This window comes from Sorex araneus, chromosome 5 (assembly GCF_027595985.1).
Source record: "Sorex araneus isolate mSorAra2 chromosome 5, mSorAra2.pri, whole genome shotgun sequence".
Taxonomy (NCBI): Eukaryota; Metazoa; Chordata; class Mammalia; order Eulipotyphla; family Soricidae; genus Sorex; species Sorex araneus.
In genome coordinates, this window is record NC_073306.1 from 95,263,276 (window position 1) to 95,283,992 (window position 20,717).

Below are 20,717 nucleotides of genomic sequence, written 5' to 3' on the forward strand. Positions count from 1 at the left end.
TTAAGAAACTAGATTCTGGGGCCCCTATAGTGCCCGACCTGGGGGTTCATCCTCGACATCCCCCCTGGAGCCCACCTGGTGTATTTCCTGAGTGCAGAGCCAGGAGTAACCCCTAAACATTGCTGGGTGTGGCCTCCAAACAAAACAAAACAAAACAAAACAATAACAACAAAAAAGGAAACTAGATTCTGGGGAGCCAGAGATACTGGTCACATTGCAAATTTAATACTGGAAAAAATCAGTCATCATAAAATTGTAAATACACACATTGGTTTAAGGAGACAGGTGATGTGTTTTCTTATTTCACTACTCTTTTCATGCTGTTTTTCATGAAAAGAAGAAAATATAGGAAACTTAGGTAATACTTAATGACTAGTGGAACCAAGTAATACTTTGAATATGAAGACTTCCCTGCTTTAAATATTACTGCTTTTTCATAAATGTTTTTTAAATTGCTAAATGAGTAATTACAGATTTTAAGACAGATGGAGAATTCAGATTTATTTTGGTGCTTTTCTATAGGTTCTCCAAGGACATAAAACTTTCCTGAATGATGCTTATAATTGGGAGTTTTTGATCTGGGAATCAGCTTTATTACTTTTTTTGCTGCGGCTGGCCTCATTGGGATCTGAAACCAACAAGAAATACAGCAATGTTTCAATATTACTTACTGAACAGGTATTGATTTGTTCTTGGAATTTTTTTAGAGTATGATATACTGTAGGATAGTGTATGGGTTTCGATAAATTCTGTCACTTGCTATCTTTGTGACTTTACAAGTTACTTTGCCACTCTGAAATGATTTCCTTCTTGTAAAATGAGGAGGTCTCTTTCCCATTTGCTCTTCAAAGAATTAAGATCTAATAGATTGAAAAGACTTTGTATGCTATCCAGTTACATTTACTATAGTAATGAAGCATGGTTTTCACCTCATTTTGATATCAAGTATTAGCCCTGTAGGGAACTTGTCAATTAAATAGGTTTAATACTCCTTTTGAATTTCTTCTACATCATCCATAGAATAGTGTTCAGTAAATGCTTGCTTTTATTATGTAAATGAATACTAATATATTTTTAAATTTTTTTATTATAGAATCACTGTGATGTGCAGTTACAAACTTATGAACTTTTGTGTTTGCATTTTACTCATACAGTGATCATTTACCCATCCCTCCACCAGTGCCCATTCACCTCCACCAATGATCCCAGTATCCCTTTCACCAGCCCCACCCCATCCCTACCACCCCACCCTGCCTCTGTGGCAGGGTATTTCCCTTTGTTCTCTCTCCTTTTGGGTGTTGTAGTTTGCAATAGAGGTATTGAGTGGCCATCATGTTCGGTCTATAGTCTACTTTTAGCTCGATCTTCCAACTTGAATGGGTCCTCCCGACATCCTTTACTTGGTGTTCCCTTCTCTATCTGAGCTGCCTTTCCCCTAGCATGTGAAGCCAGTTTTCAAGCTGTGGAGCAGACCTCCTAATCCTTATCTCTATAACTCTTGGGTGTTAGTCTCACTGTTATTTTATATTCCACAGATGAGTGCAGTCTTTCTATGTCTGTCCCTCTCTTTCTGACTCATTTCACTTAACATGATACTTTCCATGTAGAAACACTTATATCCAAATTTCATGACTTCATCTTTTCTAACAGCTGCATAGTATTCCATTGTATAGATGTACCAGAGTTTCTTTAACCAGTCATCTGTTTTTGGGCACTCTGGTTTTTTCCAGATTTTGGCTATTGTAAACAGTGCTGCAATGAACATAGAACTGCAGATGTCATTTCTACTATACCTTTTTGCCTCTCCAGGATATATTCCCAGGAGTGGTATTGCTGGATCAAATGAGAGCTCAATTTCTAATTTTTTGAGAATTGTCCATATTGTTTTCCAAAAGGGCTGAATGAGTCGGCATTCCCACCAGCAGTGAAGGAGAGTCCCTTTCTCCCCACATCCATGCCAACACCGGTTGCTTTTGTTCTTATGGATGTGGGCCAGTCACTGTGGTGTGAAATGATATCTCATTGTTGTTTTAATCTGCATCTCCCTGATGATTAGTGACATAGAGCATTTTCTCATGTGTCTTTTAGCCAGTCGAATTTCTTCTTTGAGAAAATTTCTGTCAATTTCCACCCCCCATTTTTTGATGGGGTTGGGAGTTTTCTTCTTGTAGAGTTCAACCAGTGCCTTGTATATCCTTGATATCAGCCCCTTATCAGATGTGTATTGGATGAATATCCTTTCCCATTCTGTAGACTGTCTTTGTATTTTGGTCACTGTTTCTTTTGAGGTGCAGAAGCTTCTTAGTTTAAGGTAGTCCCATTTGTTTATCTCTGTTTTCAGTTGCTTGACCAGTGGTGTGTTATCTTTGAAAATGCCTTTAGCTTCAAAGTCATGGAGGGTTTTGCCAAACTTGTTTTCCATGTACCTTATGGATTCTGGTCTGATGTTGAGATCTTTTTTTTTTTTTTTTTTTTTGCTTTTTGGGTCACACCTGGAGATGCACAGGGGTTACTCCTGGCACTCAGGAACCACTCCTGGCGGTGCTCAGGGGACCATATGGGATGCTGGCAATTGAACCCAGGTTGGCCGAGTGCAAGGCAAATGCCCTCCCCACTGTGCTATCACTCCAGCCCCATGATGTTGAGATCTTTAATCCACTTTGACCTGACTTTTGTACATAGTGCTAAGTAGAGATCTAAGCCCATTTTTTTGCATGTTGCTGTCCAGTTTTGCCAGCACCATTTGTTGAAGAGGCTTTCCTTGTTCCAATTCACATTTTTTGCTCTCTTATCAAAGATTAGATGATCATATATTTGAGGGTGTGTGTCAGGATATTCAACCTTGTTCCATTAGTCTGTGGCTTTGCCTTTGTTCCAGTACCATGCTGTTTTAATTATTACCACTTTGTAGTATAGATTGAGGTTGGGGAGGGTGATTCCTCCCATATTCTTTTCCCTAAGAGTTGCTTTAGCTATTCGTGGAGCCCCCATATTGTTCCATAAGAATTTCAGGATTGTTCGCTCCATTTCTTTGAAGAATGTTATGGGTATCCTTATAGGGATCGCATTGAATGTGTACAGTGCTTTGGGGAGTATTGCCATTTTGACAATGTTAATTCTCCCAATCCATGAGCATGGCATATCTTTCCATTTCCTCGTGTCCTCTATAATTTCTTGAAGTAGCGTTTCGTAGTTTTCTTTGTACAAGTCCTTTACCTCCTTAGTTAAGCTGATTCCGAGGTACTTGATTTTTGGGGCATGATTGTGAATGGGATTGCTTTTTTCATGTCACTTTCTTCTCTCTCGTTATTTGCGTATAGGAAAACCATGGACTTTCGGGTATTGATTTTATAGCCTGCAACGTTACTATATGAGTCTATTGTTTCTAAGAGTTTCTTGGTAGAGGTTTTTGGGTTCTCATATCATCTGCAAATAGTGAGAGCTTGATTTCTTCCTTTCCTACTTGAATGCCCTTAATATCCTTTTCTTGTCTAACTGCTATTGCAAGTACTTCCAGTACTATATTGAACGCAAGTGAAGAGAGTGATCATCCTTGTCTCATCCCTGATCTTAGAGGGAAGGCTCCTAGTTTTTCCCCATTGAGGATGATCCTTGCCGTAGGCTTGTAGTAGATGGCTTTGACTATATTGAGGAAAGTCCCTTCTTATACCCATTTTGGTGAGAATTTTCATCATAAATGGGTGCTGGATCTTGTCAAATGCTTTCTCTGCATCTATTGATATGATCATATGGTTCTTTTCTTTTGATGGATTATGTTGATTTATTTTTTCTTATGATGGATTATGTTTATTTATTTCCAAATGTTAAACCAACCTTGCATCTCTGGGATGAATCCCACTTGGTCGTGATGTATGATCTTTTTGACAAGTTGTTGAATTCTGTTGGCTAATATTTTGTTGAGAATCTTTGCATCTGTGTTCATCAGGGATATTGGCCTGTAGTTTTCTTTTTTTGTGGTGTCTTTGTTTGCTTTTGGTATTAGGGAGATATGAGCCTCATAGAAACTGTTTGGGAGGGTTTCTGTTTCTTCAATTTCCTGGAAAATCTTGAGGAGAACTGGCAATAGGCCCTCTTTAAATGTTTGGAAGAATTCGCTAGTGAATCCATCTGGACCCGGGCTTTTCTTTTTGGGAAGACTTTTGATTACCGTTTCAATTTCCTTTATATTAATAGGACTGTTCAGGTATTTCAGGTCTTCTTGATTCAGCCTTGGGAGATTATAGGAATCCAGGAACTTATCCATTTCTTCTAGGTTCTCTTGTTTGGTAATGTACAGATTTTCAAAGTAGTCTCTGATAATCTTTTGAATTTCTTTGGTTTCTGTTGTGATATCCCCTTTTCATTTCCGATTTGGTTTATAAGTGTTCTCTCTCTCTTCTTTCTTTGTGAGTTTTGCTAGTGGTTTATCAATCTTATTTATTGTCTCGAAGAACCAGCTTTTGGTTTCATTGATCTTTTGGATTGTTTTCTGGGTTTCCATGTCATTGATTTCTGCTCTAAGTTTTATTGTCTTTTTCCTTCTGCCTGGCTTGGGCTCGTGTCTTCATTATCATTTGTTTCCAAGTACTTTTTGATTTCTTCCTTGCTTTCCTTCCTGATCCACTCATTGTTCAATATAGAGTTGTTTAATTTCCAGGTGTTTGATTTGTTTTTCTGCATCTGAACATGATTCACTTCTATCTTCAGTGCATCATGGTCTGAAAAGATAGCTGATACAATGTCTATCTTCCTGATTCTGTTGAGGTATGTTGTGTGGCCCAGCGCATGGTCTATTCTGGAAAATGTTCCATTCACTGGAAAAGAATGTGTACTCTTTTTTTGGGGGATATAACACCCTGTGTAAATCTATTAGCCCTCTGTTTTCTATTTCTTCCTTCAAAGCCAGTATTTCCTTGGTGAGTTTTAATCTTCTTGATCTATCCAGAGGTGATAGGGTGGTATTGAAATCTCCAACTACTATTGTGTTGTTCACAATGTCCTTCTTAAGGTCTGTTAGCAGTTGTTGTAGGTATTTAGCTGGTTCCCCATTGGGTGCATACACGTTTAGGATTGTGATTTCCTCCTGATGTACATATCCCTTGATTAATAAAAAATGGCCTTCACTATCCCTCCTAACCTTTTTCAACCTGAAATCTATGTTATCTGATACTAGTAATGCCACCCCAGCTTTTTTGAGGGAGTTGTTTGCTTGCAGGATTGTTTTCCATCCTTTGACTTTGAGTCTGTGTTCTGGCTATTCAGATGTGTTTCTTGCAGGCAGCAGAATGTTGGGTTCAGTCTCTGAATCCATTTTGCCACTCTGTGTCTCTTAATTGGTGAATTTAGACCATTGACATTGATAGAGATTAGTGTTATTGGATTTTGTGCCATTTTTCTGTAAGGGTTTGTTGTGCTTGTAGGGGTTTTCTTGTTTTACAATAGACCTTTTAGTCCTTTTAGGTTTGGTTTTGAGTCAATGAAGTTCCTGAGCTGTTATTTATCCACAAAATAGTGTATTGTTCCTTCGAGTTTGAATGAGAGTTCAGCCAGATAAAGTGTTCTTGGTGAAGCATTCATTTCATTGAGTTTTTTCACTATAGCCCACCACTGTCTTCGGGCTTGGAGGGTTTCCTCTGATAGGTCTGCTGTGAATGTAAGGGGTGTTCCTTTGTATGTGATTTCCTTCTTTGACCTTGCTGCTTGCAGTATTGTGTCTCTATCCATGATGTCCATCATTCTAACTATGATATGTCTCGGAGTTTTTCTGTTAGGGTCTCTTTTATCTGGCAGCCTTCGTGCTCCTTGAATCTGGATGCCTGCATTCTCCAGCTCTGGGAACTTTTCAGCAATAATTTCTTTGACTGTGGCTTTTTCATTGGGGTTGGTTCCCTGTCCTTCTGGTACTCCAATGATTCTAATGTTGTTCCTCTTGAGATCATCCCCTAGGACTCTGATTCATTCTAGAACTATTTTGAGGTCTCTTCCCATTGTTTGTTGTTGCCTGTAGACTGCCTGCAGCTCATCTTCAAGCTCACTGATTCTGTCTTCTGCTGCAGTCATTCTATTGTTGAGGGCACCCACTGAGTTTTTAATTTCATCTACCGAATCCTTCATTCGTGACATTTCTTTTTGTAGCTTTTTTATTTCTGCTCTCATTTCTTCCCATATTTTCTCGGCTGTCTGTTGTATTGTTTCTGTCAGGTCCTCCTTTAATTTAATGGATACCTTTTCAATCTTTACGTTGAGTTCATTGAACATCTTCAGCACTTCAACTCTGAATTCTTTATCGGAGAGCTCAAGTTTGTAGGAAATAACTATTGAGGCTTCTGGACTCCTTTCATTGTCCTGTCCTTGTGGTGGGGATTTGCGCTGTTTCTTCATGTTGTAGTAGTATGAAAGAGGGACTTTCAGGTTCACTATCCCTGTTCCCTCTTGTTGCGAAACAGGAATCTGGATGGTATCGGTCAATTGTAGTAACCTTTTTATTATCCCCTTCTAGAACATGTCCTTCCTCTCACATGTTCCTCTAATTCTTTGGTAAGGACTAAGATGATGCTTTTGGAGAATGTGCTCTTCTACATTGGGCTTTGATGGGTACTTATACTTATTGGTATTTGGGTGAAATTAGGATAGACTACTGGCTTATTATCTTACTGTTCTTTGGATAGTTAGGATGTTACTCATGCACATAGGTAATAAAGGCTGAGATGTAACAACAGATTGCTTGATGCTGGAAAATAACTGCGACCGCAGACCCAAAAGAGGCCACGCCCACCTTTGCTTAGATCACGCCCCCTGACGTTTAGGCCACGCCCCTCCCCCCCCCCCCCCCCCCCCCGCAATAGCACATACTTGTGCCGGAAGAGAGAACAATAGAGAACGGGAAAGGCTGCCGTGGTTGGGGGCGGCATGCCGGCCACTAGGGCGGCAGTCCGGAGGTGGGATGGCTGCGGTGCTCGGGGTCTGAGGAGCAGGCTGGGACGCAGGAAGGGTGGGGCGAGGGACGTCACACACCTGTACTGGAAGAGAGAAAAGGCTGTGGTGCTTGGGGGCAGCGTGCTGGCCACTAGGGCGGCAGTTCGGAGGGGGAGATGGCTAGAGTGCTCGGGGTCCAAGGAGCAGGCTGAGACACCTAAATGAATACTAATATTGAGAAAAATATAATGTTGCTTTTTATTTTAATTTCATGATTATTACAAAACTTAAAAAAATTGGTATCAGGGGGCTGGAGCAATAGCACAGCGGGTAGGGCGTTTGCCTTGCACGTGGCCGACCCGGGTTCAATTCCCAGCATCCCATATGGTCCTCTGAGTACCGCCAGGAGTGATTCCTGAGTGTAGAGCCAGGAGTAACCCCTGTGCAGAGCCAGGTGTGACCCAAAAAGAAAAAAAAAAATTGGTATCAGATTATTTTTTGCCTTAGAATTATTGATGAATTAGTGGGGAACTCTTACTATAATATATGCACATATATAATGTATATTCTTTATATATTTTTCTTTGACATTTGCCATAATCACTGTTTCTTCCCTTAGATTAATTTATATCTTAAAATGGAAAAAAAGCCAAATAAGAAAGAACAACTTACTTTAGTAAACAATGTATTAAAGCTGTCTACCAAGTTGTTGAAAGTAAGTAGCATCTGTATGATACACATTTTTACTACCAGTTAAAATTAAAGCATTGTTAACACTTCTTGGAAAAGATCCTAGTAACAACTAGACATTGCAAATTCAAATGTTGGTAGTTTGCGGTTAACCATATAAGAAAAATTTCTCATCTTGATACTTCTGTTCTGATGACCATTTTATAAATTGCATTTTAAAATCACACTGAGTAAGAGAGTATAGGGAGGAGTCAAGGTGTTTATGTTGCTGCAGCTGCCTGTAGTTTATCCTAAGCACTGATCTTCACAGTTGTAACCTAGTACACCAGGAGTAGCCCCTAGCACTACCAACCCCTGCCCAGTACCTCCGGCCCTCTTGTTCCCCAGATTCACAGATAGCATATTCCTTGGCTCCACCTAAAAATTTTGCTAATAGAAAAGTAGGTGAGAATCTCTTATAGGTTTTTTGAAAATAGAAATTGGTCATTAAGGAAAGAAAGCCTTAAGCAGTCATTCTCATGCAGTTCTTAAGTAGCCCAGAAATCACTGAAAGCTATTGTGAAATCATGTATTTCATCTCAGTTCTTTCATGTGTTTGTAGGAACTGGACACACCATTTAGACTCTATGGATTAACAATGAATCCCTTAATCTACAATATCACACGAGTCGTTATCCTTTCTGCTGTCTCAGGTGTTATTAGTGATCTTCTAGGATTTAATATAAGAGTAAGTAAGACTTCTGGAGCATCTGCCTTAGTCTTCAAAATGTATAGTTGTCTCTGCTCTTTATGTGTATTTGTGTGTGTGCATGTGTGTGAGACATAAGAGTAACTCTTGAAATCAAGAAGTAGAGTTTGTTGGGCCCACGGACTTTTGGGCTTCAATTTGTTTGTGTGGTTTGATTTTTTGGCCACATCTGGCTATGCTAGGAACTTACTCCTGGCTCTGTGCTCAGAAATCACTCCTGGTAGTGCTTGTGGGGACCATTTGGGATGCCGGGGATCAAACCTGGGTCAGCTGTGTGCAAGGCAAACGCCCTACCTATCCCTCTGGCCATCTAAATTTTTAACGTACTGGCTTTTTGGACCATGGGTTTTGGGCTGTGCTTAGGGGACCATGTGGTGCTAGAATCAGTTGAACCCTCGCAAAGAATGTGCTAAACTCACTGAGTTGTCTCTCCAGGTCAGGTCTCTGGCTTTTATTATTTGAAGGTCTAGGGATTGCGATCCATAGCCCCGCATGGGCAGGGCAAGTGCTTCAGAGCCGAGCTGCATCTCCAACCCTGCCTTCACTTTCTTTTTGTAGTGCCAGAGTACAATAAACTTTACTAGTGGATTAGACTAAAAACTTATTTGAATCTCAGTTCAGTTTAATGGATTAGCTATGGATCCTTAGATCCAGGGAGATAGACAAGGATAGAATGAAAGAAAACCTAAAAGACATGATGTGCAGTGTAATTTTTACCTGGAAATCAAAAAGTTTTTTCCTTTATCTCTGTGGTTGCAATTGCCAGAGTCTATCCTTTTTCTTCTTTATGTAAATGAATGGGTTCATAGTCATGTAAATGGACCTATTGTCTTAAAACTTTTCTTTTTTCCCTTAGTTGTGGAAAATTAAGCCATAAGCTGAGCCATGTGCCTGGACGCTCTCACCTTGCTGGCCTCAGTGATGACCAAGGGTGGGGTAGCCGCGGAGCCCCTGAGATGCTGCTTGTTCACACAGAGCTGCCTTGGCTCTGCTTGATCTGATGGATGGTGTTTTCACAGGAACAGTTTCCCAACTGGGTGTGCATGCAAACTAAAAGCCTGTACTTTTCTATTTTCATGGTTTTCAAACAATGTGAATAGTCAGGAGGTAAGATTGTGTTATGGTAACTCAAGGACAGCTTTCTAAGTTAGAAAGTTTACTCTGGGCATTTCAGTATGTGACACTTATATTTCCTGGAAATAGACTTTTGGGTAACTATAGTAGATGCCCAGAGCATGAAGCAAATATCCTTTATTAGAGATATGCAAATTTAGTACTTTTCTATTACAGACTATAGAATTGGAGATTTCATTAACCTAACAAAAAGATCAAATTAAATTATTTTTAAGTTAAATCCAAATAAAGGAATATTACTGGAGAATTTCAGTTTCTGTTTTTTTTTTTTTTTTAATTGGTGAAAGAAAAATGTTTTGGACTGGGGGTCTGTAAAACTGTGGAGAAAACTTTGACTGCTTACAGTTTTAGAGTTAGTCCTAATAACTAGTTGGTGAGTCATGTGTATACTGTGCCATGTAACCTTACAGGAGAAATATAAGAATAAGCACTCTCACCCAGTACATTGTTTTTTTTATTGTTGTTTAATAAATTGTCTGAGTTGTTTTTCCTATTAGAACACTAAGTGATACATTGATGATAATTTATCTTCTGTGCAACTTAATGTAGCCAACCCTCAGTACTGTTTCAGGTTCTCAGTGTCTGTAGGTAGCCAAACAATGTCTGTTGATTTCAGGTGTTTTACATGTTGTTCCCTGTGTGTATGCACATATAACTAGATGTAGTCACTACTAGATATAGCCCCTAACCATGTATATACACTGAATAGTTTACTTGTAATATACTTATATATATACATCTAGTAGTCTTCTTGTAATCTTCTATTTAGTTACTTGCTTTGAGGAATCTCTTGAGGCAGATTGAAAGCCTGAATATTTGAGTGATAAGATTTTGTGAAATTTTAAATGGGAATAATTTAGAAACTTAGTTATTACTTGCAAAGCATGTATTCATACAAAATCAGTTATATATCCTAATCTGCAGGAAACCCTGGGTTGGGGGCGGTGGTTAGCCTTTCTGGGTCCAAGTCCTTAGCTTTGCCACTTACTAACTTTGTAATCTGGTGCAAGTTTCTTTCCATCTCAGTTTTCTTACCATTTTAGAGGAAAAGACCACTAGGTTTGTTAAGGTTGAGATTATCGAATATGACACTTACCTCAACAGTATTTTTTGTTACCTAGTAAATTCACGATGAACATTTGTTATTACTGTTTAAGACTTTTTAAGTCTCATGGATAGATGCCATACTGTGAAGAAGGAACATAGGAAGTTTCTGAACTAGAAGTACATTTCCAAAAATATGCGACCATTCTAAATGCTGCACGAGAGTTACAACTTTTTTAAAGATAAAAACCTATAATAGTGGGGCTGGAGCAATAGCACAGCGGGTAGGGTGTTTGCCTTGCACGCGGTCGACCTGGGCTCTATTCCCAGCATCCCATATAGTCCCCTGAGCACCGCCAGGAGTAATTCCTGAGTGCAGAGCCAGGAGTAACCCTTGTGCATTTTTTTTCTTTTTGGATCACACCCGGCGATGCTCAGGGGTTACTCCTGTCTCTGCACTCAGAAATTATTCCTGGCGGTGCTCAGGGATGCTGGGAATCAAACCCTGGGCGCTGCATGCAAGGCAAACGCCCCACCTGCTGTTCTGTGGCTCCTGCCCCTAGTGATTATGTTTTGAAGGAACTGTTTGTTGTCTGAACAAATGGTACAGGAGAAATTATGCTTTTACTGTTTTCCATAAGCAGCAATAGTAGACCCAAGATTGAGCACAGTAAATATTTCAGATAAAACAAGCTGATGCCTTTGTTTTGTTTTTGTTTAGTTTTCTAAAAAACTGGCTAGTGCTAGTATCCAGGATCCCTTTGAGCTCTGCAGCTGTGCCCTTGGGGCCTTTATCCTTTGATACTATTCAGAAATGGGGCCAGCAGCTGCTCAGGGGCTATTATTCGTGCTTTGCATCTGAGAGACCTGGATTGGACTCCTGCAGGCCATGTCCTTTCCACCTCTAAGTGTGGTGTGCTCGGAATAGTAGCTCCTGCAGTGTAGGTGTGGCCCCAAAAGAAAAATCAAGAAATTTTTTTTAAACCTCTTTTGCTCACTAAGTTCTCTAGTTTAAAAGCAGTATTTAGTTTAGTTTTATTCCTTGAGGGTTGTGCAGTTATGATTTTATGTATAGCTATTTTTTTGAGCTGGGTAAAATTATATGTAAGTTTTTCAAGTTCAAAACTTGGGGATTATTCTTTACTTTGGTTTTGGGGTCATACTTGACTGTGCTCAGAGATCACTCCTGGCGGGCTCAGGAGACAACATTTGGGGCACAGGAGATTTAACCTGGTCAGCTGCATGCAAGGTAAGTGTCGTCCCCACTGTAGTAGCTCTCTGACCCAATTTGAGAATCATTCTTGATTTCTTCCTTCTAGCATCTCACACCTAGTCACCAGGTATTTGAATTATTAACTTACATTTTTGTGTTTCTTTATTCCTCTTATTCCTCATTTCCTTCACTTCCTCCACTCTAGTCCAAGTCAGCATCCTTGGTTTTTTCTTTTTGGAGGGGTGACACCTGGTTGTTCTGGGTTTTACTCTTGGCTTTGTGCTCTGGGATCATTCTTGGCAGTACTCAGGAGGGGACCTACCATATCTGGTGCCAGAGATGGACTGGTCACGTGCAAGGCGAGCACCTTATCCGCTCTGCTTCCTGCCCTTCCCCATTTTAAAACAAATTTCTCCTCTTTGTTTCTGCATGCCTTGCCCTGCTTCTTCCTCTGAGCTCTAGTCTGTTCTCGACAAGGTAATCTGTCTTTTCTGAATTAGGAGTTTTGTTTAGAATCTGATACATATTTTTAGTGGTGTGTAAAGGTTACAGAATCTGCATTTGAAACATTTTTGCTGGATATGAAATTTTACAGATGTCGCTTACTGCCTCCTGTCATGCATTGTTTCTGTCAAGAAGTTGGCTGTCTTTGTTCTTCTGTATGTTTAATGTTTGTTGTATGTGCTTAAACTCTAGCCTTCCTGTTGAATTTGTACTACTAATTATAATGTGCATTTGGTACATTTTTCTTCCTTGTTTTTGTGCTTGTGGGTTTATTGATTTCATTGAATTTGGGATTTGTTGCCTATTGGTGGGGAAGGGAGGCCCAGGGCTCCCCAGGGGCTCCAGGGACATTCCTAATTATACTCAATAGTGTGGTCCTGGTGCCACCAGGACTACACCTGGATGCTTTCAGGGGGCCACGTGGTGCCATGATGGAACTTGAGGTCTTTTTTTTTTCCTTCTCTGTTTTGGGTCACACCTGGCAATGCTCAGGGGTTACTCCTGGCTCTGCACTCAGGAATTACTCCTGGCAGTGCTCGGGGGACCATATGGGATGCTGGGAATCGAACTCGGGTTGGCCGCGTGCAAGGCAAACGCCCTACCCGCTGTGCTATCACTCCAGCCCCTGGAGATCTTGTTGCTTCAGCCCTTTGAATTAGCTCCATGATATAACTTTTCCTAAATTTTTTTTTTTTTTTTGGAGGGGGTGTGTGTCTGCACCTGGTGGTGCTTGGGGCTTATTCCTGGCTCTGCACTCAGGAATTACTCCTGGATCCCTCAGGGAATCATATCGGGAGCAGGGGATCAAGCTTGGGTCAGCTGCATCCAAGGCAAGTGCCCTACCTGCTGTACTACCAGCCCGCATCCCAGTTCTCATTATGGATTTTTCTAATTTAGATATGGAAACATGACTGTTCCCAGTTGAGAATTGTTCAGTCTCTTTGGTGGTGGACTTGTTTATTGCTCAGGCAACGTCCTTGTCTTATCTGTTCCCTATTTTCATATGTTGGTTTATTTTTTTTCACTTTCAAATATTTTGCCTGCTATAATTGGTTTTTCAGAGCCATAAGATAACTTAAAAATATGAATTTATTTCTTTATTTTTTATGTGTAGTGGCAGGGGGTATTGGGTTCACATCCAGAGGGTGCTCAGGGCTTTTTCCTGGTGGTGACTCAAGGATCACTTGTGGCAGTGCTGAAGTGACCATATCTGGTGCCCTGGATCAAACCTGGGTCAGCCGCAGGCAAGACAAATGCCTTCCCATTGTACTATCTCTCTGGTCCGTTTTAATTTTGACTTCCCCTGGAGTGCAGGGCTGTCTCCATCTCCTCAGTCCCTCCTGGCTGGCCTCTCTAGGTTCCGTTATGTCATGGTCTTCCTCCCGGTAGGCTTGTGCTTAAATGTTTCCTTGGTTTCTTCCCAGTGGCGGCTTTTTTTCCCTTCAAGGGCCTTCTGATGAGTGTTTGTAGCAGCTCATCTTATTCTTGTTACCACTGAGAGGATCCTGGGTCATTTCTTCCTCCTGACACAGCCTATTTTCCCCACTAGTGGGAATGTACACCCCATGGGCAATGCCTTTGTTACTATTCACTGCTGATCCCCAGAATGCAGATAAGTACCTAACCCCATAGTGGGTATCTAGAATAAATGGACTGGAGATTACATTTCAGTTCACTTACCATTTGTGCAGTTCCTCCTCTATGATATGTTTCATATCTTGATGGTTATAAACTCAGTGCTTCATTTTCTAGGATGTTAGGGTTTTACTTTTAGGCCACACTCAGCGGTACTCAGGGCTTACCCTTCCTCTACACTTGGGTCACTCCTGGAGAGAGTTGGAGGACCATGTGTGCTGCCGGGGATCAAACCTGGATCCGCATCATGAAGGCAAGCAAGTGCCTTACCCAACCTCTGGGGTTTTATTTGGATCCCCAGAAGAGTGAGAAATAAAATGCTTTTAGTATTTATCTGTTACTAGGAAATTAAACCCAGATATAAAAACAAAAGTAGAAAAATAAAAACAACTAGATCAGGTAATTTGCATTTAGCTAGAATAACCATAGAAGAAACATAGCTGTTCATTTGGTTTTATGATTTGTTATAGTATATGGAAAAATTACCCCTCAAATAGCTGTAGCGGTGTAATTTCAATTTTTAAGATATGCATTATGTATAACCTAAAATAAAAACTGAATATCCTAATACTTGCTTAATAGGGGTGTGATCATCATAGAAAAATTCTATTTACCAGGCTCTCTTATAAACTTAGGTATTTATGTTTTTATTTTCAGCTCGTTATATGCAGAGAAAGATAGGTGGATCTGTGGACTGAAAAATTACCTTCTTTGAAATTAATGAAATTGATGTTATGAACTTTTTAGGTCTTTACATTCAGATAGGGCCAGTAGGGCCTGCCTCCCAAATGCAGCGTATGACTTGGGGTTATTAATCTCTACATTTGTTGACTTGTTTGTCATTATAAGTAATCCTTTGTTCTTTGCCCATCTTGAAAAATGAAGTTGAAATTTCTAAAATGTATATTCTTCCTAAAATGTACATTCCTTATATACCTTTTCTATAGTCTATCCTGAGCCAGAAGCTGTAAGTAGGTACTACTCAAGGCACTTGTTAAGGACACAACTCTTAATAGTTCTGCCTGGCTTTAGATACAAGCATTGTAAATCAGATAAATATGCACAGGATTCTTAGAATGTAATTTTAGGCTATGTTTTCATATTTTAATATATATCTGAGACGGTTTTTAGCAGGTAAGATTCTTAAGGCTGTTCCACATAGCAGCACTGAAAACTGATGAAAATCAGTGAAGCTGTTAAACCAGTTAAAGCAAAAATGATCGATGTCAAAATGTAAGCAAGTTGTCGTATTGCAAACTTTTAACAGCAGTAAAAAAGTTCGCCGAGAGGGGCTGGAGTGATAGCATAGCGGGTAGGGCGTTTGCCTTGCACGAGGCCGACCCGGGTTCAAATCCCAGCATCCCATATGGTCCCCTGAGCACCGCCAGGAGTAATTCCTGAGTGCAGAGCCAGGAGTAACCCCTGTGCATTGCCAGGTGTGACCCAAAAAAAAAAAAAAAAAAGTTCGCCGAGATGTGATCCTGGGGGCCGCACATGTGCGGCCTCACTGCAGCTGCACGAGCATGATTCCAGAGGCCAGCTAAACTACTTTTGATACCGGCAGCTCCTTGCAAAATGTCTCCAGACTGAGAACTAAGCCACGGCCCCATGCCTGCCCAGGAGGGGAAAGGTTTTTCTCTTTCACCTTTTCCGTGCCGGGGGTGGGGGGGGGTGGCAACCGCCATATTATGAGGACCACAGATGACAGTTACAAGCTTGCAATGATCCAATTTCTGGAAGAAATTTCCCTGGACTTAGTTGCTAAAATACAGAAATCCAAAACCTCATTTCTCTTCACAGCAGGTCTGACTCTAGTGGGAAACTCCTAACAATAATAATGAGTTTTTTGTTGAGATATTGAATGTAACCAAAGTAAAGAGAAAGTAAAGTAAAAGTTATCAGTTACACAGGCAGGGGGTGGGGGAAATGGGAGGTATACTGGTTTTTTTTTTTTTTGTGGTGGAATATGTGCACTGGTGAAGGGATGGTTGTTTCAGCATTGTATAACTGAGACTTAAGCCTGAAAGCATTGTTATTTTCCACAAGGTGATTCAATTAAAAAAAAAAAGTTGCTCCCTAAGTCAACTTTACTGTCTAAAAGTACAGATGATTCTGAGGCACTGGTGTGTGCCAGGAAGCAAGAGCTGCTCCCAAGCAGCCTCATACAGGCTGGGGGATGACTTTCGTGACTCTCTCTCAGCATTCCTTGTTCAGGAGCCAGCGATGCACCAGACTTCAGTCTGGGCCACTCACTGTCCTATAAGCACTGACTGCAACTAATTGAAATATTCCTTGCCTTCCTAACACTGATTCTCTTTGAATGTTTAATTTTCTTTTTTTGTTACTTTTTCTCTTTTAAAAATGTATTTTTACTAGTTAACAATATTATTTGACATCATTAGCGTAATGTATCTGTTTGCACAGGATTCCCCACATCTACCCCCTTCAGTCCAGAGACCCTCTACCCTTTGCTCCCCACAAATGCAAGGTAAATAGATCTAAAAATAATGTGAGAGAATCTAGGCGTTCTGGTAAGCGGTGCAGCAGGCCGGAGACTGCTCTGGACTCAAAACCGGGCCAGCAACACCAGGGAGCTAGCAACACCGGAGGAGGCACAGCCAGTACGCCTTCTCCAGACGGAGCCCCGGCGACAATGAGCAACCACTAACACGGCTCCGGGATGCGGGACTGGGACAACTCTGAATCGCGCGCCTGCTAACGTGGCCATGCGACCTCTTCTGAAAAATGAAAACGTACAATCTATTGATGCCATCCAACATGTCTGACTGGTGGAGGAAAACCTCCAAATAATGATAGTGAGATCGTTGAAAATTGAATGTAATCAAAGTAAGGAAAGAGTAAAGTGAAAAATGTCTGCCACACAGGCAGAGGGGGAGTGGGAGGGGAGTATGCAGGGTTTGGTGGTGGATCAAATATGAAAACTTCGTAACTGTATCTCACATTGATTCAATAAAAAATAAAATTAAAAAAAAAATAATGTGAAATGCCAGAGTTTTGTCAGCATCTGATGAAGTAAATGACCGTGATATGCCTAGTGTAATGTCTTACATTTCCAGTAAGACAAGAATTTTGGGGGCAGCAAATTAATTATAATGAGAGATATAAAATGGGTATAATATTTAATGCAAGCTAATTCCAAGCTTTCTATACAAATAAAGGTAAAGGTATTGCTATGTAAGAAAAATCACCATTAGAAGAATCTTCCTTGTTGGACTCAAATTTTGTTCCTTGAATAGAATGTAACCATGATGGAAATTAGCGCCACAAAGGAAAAAACAATATCAACACCTAACAGTTTGTAAAAGAAAGGCAGACAATGAACTTTTTTTTTAATATCTATATAAAAAATAGCGAGCGATTTACAGATCTCTTTCTCTAATCAGAACCTCAAGTGTATATATAAAGGTACTGTACAATATATAAACATTTACAACCAGTACATCCATACTTTGCTTAGCATTCCAAGGCCACATTGCTAAGTCAGTATAATAATCAGTACAGTGACAGGTTACTTAGGAAAAGAGGAAAAAGCCACATCAGACTGACAACGTATGACAGAGTTATGTCACAGTTAACAATACCAGTAAAAATAGGATTTTTATCACTAATTGTGGACTACAGGGAAAATATGTCATTTCTGTGATACTAAATTCTTAGCATTTATCAAGCTTCCTAATTTTGCTATATTCAAGTAGTTAAAATAGGTGGGTGAAAAGGAATTTCATAATTTTCACTCTGGAAAGCATGTCTTATACTACAGGGGCTGATTCCGATGTTAGAGTAATTTATAATCAGACTTTGAAAGGACTGACATAATGAGTTTCACAATAACAAGAGGAACCCAGGGTGACAGAACCAGTATGTTTAAATACTCCATTAGATGGTTTTAGTCTGAGGATGCCCCCTTACTTATAGATGCTACTGAATGTGACGTCAGTGGACGGAAAAACCTGGGTCTGTTTCATAGAGTAAAAATACCATCTCCACCTGCCAACAAACATCTTTCCTTAGACTTTTAAAAAGAACTCATGATGTAAATGACCTACTCAGATGCTTAGTTATCCTTTCTAGTTTTTAAACAAACTAGGCAGCAACTCAAGAGAAGTCAGATCTAACAGTCCCTGTCTCCCACCTCGTCTGCCATTACTACTGAGCAGGTCTTGCTTGGCTGTGCTGTTTCCAAACAGCCCCACTTGTACGACTGCTCTGGGATGAGCTGGTGCTCTTCCTGGCACTGGGCTGTGAAACGTGATTAAGTCCTTCACACAACAAGTATGATATTCTGACTCTTTTAAGTCTGTACTAATGGGCCAGAGTGATAATATAGTAGACAGGGCACACAGCCCTGCACACAACCAAACTGAGTTGGATCCCTGGCACCCCATATGATCCTCGAGCCTGCCAGAAACAACCCCTGAGCATCGTTAGGTGTGGCCCCTCTCCACCCCCACCCCCCAGGATATATTAAAAAAAATGTTTGGTAGTAAGTGCAAACAAAAAACATCCAGAAATCAAAGTTGTTTCTTTGAACAGCAATAAGCAATATCTCTATCTGCTTCTTTGTGTTTTCATACTGGAATAAAAGACCTGAGCGGCAAGAACTACATCAGTGCTGGGTAACAGCAAGAGGTGAACTTTTCATTCTAAAAACAGTTCCTCATTCTGGACATTCAACTGTAAGTTATTTGAAGTATTTTATCCTGACAAAATACTAAGCCACAGGAAAAACAATACTTGACTATTTTTTCCCCCACCCCCCCTTTAAAGTAGTGATATTTGGAAATTTAGCTTTTGACCGGGGCCATCGTCAGAAGAGGCAGCTGCCATGGCTAATGCTGAGCGAAGTCTCCTGCACGAACTCAGTCTCTCTGTACACATGCAACATGCTATTGAGAATATGAGCTTCAGGCCAAACCTATGTTTTCATCACTGTGGGAATATCTGAGAAGGGTAAACTCGACATGATACAGCAGATTAACTTGGCACAAATACAAAGTGAGCTGTGAACACACTGTTACTCTTCACAGATGTCAGTTGTCGGGATGCTCATGAGATGGCTGGGCTGCCTCAGGGGAGGCTGGCATGTGAGGCGAGCGAGCGAGGAAGGCGGCCAGCGGCAGACCAGCCTTGAGCAATCCGAGGCCCTTCATGCAACCTGGTCACTTAAAGCTCAAAATGTATTGACATTTATTTCAGAACTCCCGTTAAACAGAAGACACTTTGGGGGAAAATGCTGCTTTTCAGTAAGGAGAGATTACCTTTTCTTCTGTTTTCACTAAAGGTCACAGCCGCTTCTCTGCCACCCCAGCAGTACCCGCCGCTTTATTTGCACTCGGCACCTTCCAGGGCCCAGGGGTAATTGGTGTTTTCTTAGCCAGGGGAGCGCTTTCTGGTTTGAGCCCTCCGTTCTCTCTGTTTTTGTCCACGGCCTCTGCTTCTTTGCCTCTGTGAGCTTCTGTTGGGGTTAATACCATTTTTCCTTCAGGTTCCTGCCTCAGCTTCTTTTCTGACACCTGGACATTTTCTCCCGTTCTCTCTTTACCGGAACTCATTTCTCCCGAGGTTGCTTTCCTCCCCTTCTCATTCTCCGGCACTGCTCTAGCAGTACTCATCTTTTTGTGTGGGAGAGACTTCTCATCTGTTCTCTTGGGTCTTTTCTCTGGAGACCTTGTCCTGTTTTTCCCAGGGTGGCTCTGCTTCCCCTCTTTCCCGATAATGCCTGCCTTTTCTTTCCCAGCCAGGCCCTGCTCGGCTCTGTCACTGGCACAGGCCTCCACTCTTTGCCTCTCGAGCTCTGATAGTTTGGTGTCAGCATTTGCTCTGTCTTTGCTTCCTTCCATTTTTTGCTGCTTCTTGGGGCTTGAAGAACGTCCTCTGCCTTTTCTGCAGTGATCTTGGCCGGAACCTGCGTGGGTGCCAACCCCAGAACTTTTACTCTCCCCTTTCCTAGGACTGAGGGACTGCTCTCTGGGTTTTCTTTTTGGCTCATTTTGAAGCTGACAGGGACTCTTTTCTAAATGACCCTCCAAAGAGTGACTGACTGGATTTGGGGGACTAGCAGATCGACCTCTATGTGTAAGACTATTCTCGGCTTGCAAGAGATGTTTTTTGTCACTGTGTCCATGACTGTGGGGTGGGTCCCTTTTATTCATGTTTTTCTGGAGAAGAGACTGATGCTTTTCATCATGCTGTTTTTCATTTAAAATGCTTTTCTTTTCAGGCACAATGTCCTTTAATTCTTCTGCTTTTTCACATATCTGAACTCTTGTTAAAGATTCCTCAGTTACTGGTACATGAGATTCTTCAAATGTGGAAGCAGAATGTGAAAATGGGGAAAATGGTGACTGTTCATCATAAATCACATTTGGAGATGAAGGATTACTATCCCAAACACCTAAAAAAAAGGGATTTGAGTGGAACAGTGTTAAATTTTAGAATTAAAATAGAAACAGTACGTTTTGAACTCTTGACAGCCATTTGTTTGTATTGTACAAACTGCTTAAACAACCTGAGTATTTAATAAAATCTATATATATCTCTGTAAAGGCAGATGTATAAGAGACAGCTGTTTCAGTGATATGTAACTCAATAATATATGTGTAAATTTTTTAAAAGCAGTAAAGCCCAATTAAAAAACAGAAATAACAAAGTTGGTCCAAGTTTTCTTGTCCACTCAGCCATTAGTGGATTTAGTTTACAGAGATGTCAAAATAAATGAAGCCAAACTGTAGTAACCAAAATAAGGTTCATGGGCATTTGTAAATAGTTTTTTTTACACTAAGCTGTCAAATTGTCGAAAGGAACTGAAAAGTG

At 40.7% G+C, this 20,717-nt stretch overlaps 2 protein-coding genes across 11 annotated transcripts in view; one reads left to right on the forward strand and one right to left on the reverse strand.

Moving 5' to 3' along the window:
• Positions 1-9,734, forward strand: part of PHTF1 (putative homeodomain transcription factor 1) — a 60,541-nt gene extending 50,807 nt beyond the window's left edge. For all 3 annotated transcript variants that reach the window (XM_055138740.1, XM_055138739.1, XM_055138741.1), the window contains 4 exons: positions 523-678; positions 7,535-7,630; positions 8,207-8,332; positions 9,210-9,734. In XM_055138740.1, the coding sequence (XP_054994715.1) occupies positions 523-678; positions 7,535-7,630; positions 8,207-8,332; positions 9,210-9,230 (399 nt within the window). In that variant the 3' untranslated portion in view covers positions 9,231-9,734. The remainder of the gene's footprint in view (positions 1-522; positions 679-7,534; positions 7,631-8,206; positions 8,333-9,209) is intronic.
• Positions 9,735-17,216: 7,482 nt separating this feature from the next.
• The window catches only part of MAGI3 (membrane associated guanylate kinase, WW and PDZ domain containing 3), a 314,958-nt gene continuing 311,457 nt past the window's right edge, over positions 17,217-20,717 (reverse strand). For 4 of the 8 annotated variants that reach the window (XM_055138735.1, XM_055138733.1, XM_004616259.2 and 1 more), the window contains exon 21: positions 17,217-20,298. In XM_055138735.1, the coding sequence (XP_054994710.1) occupies positions 19,187-20,298 (1,112 nt within the window). In that variant the 3' untranslated portion in view covers positions 17,217-19,186. The remainder of the gene's footprint in view (positions 20,299-20,717) is intronic. The other 4 variants (XR_008630223.1, XM_055138736.1, XM_055138738.1 and 1 more) reach the window with 1 other exon arrangement.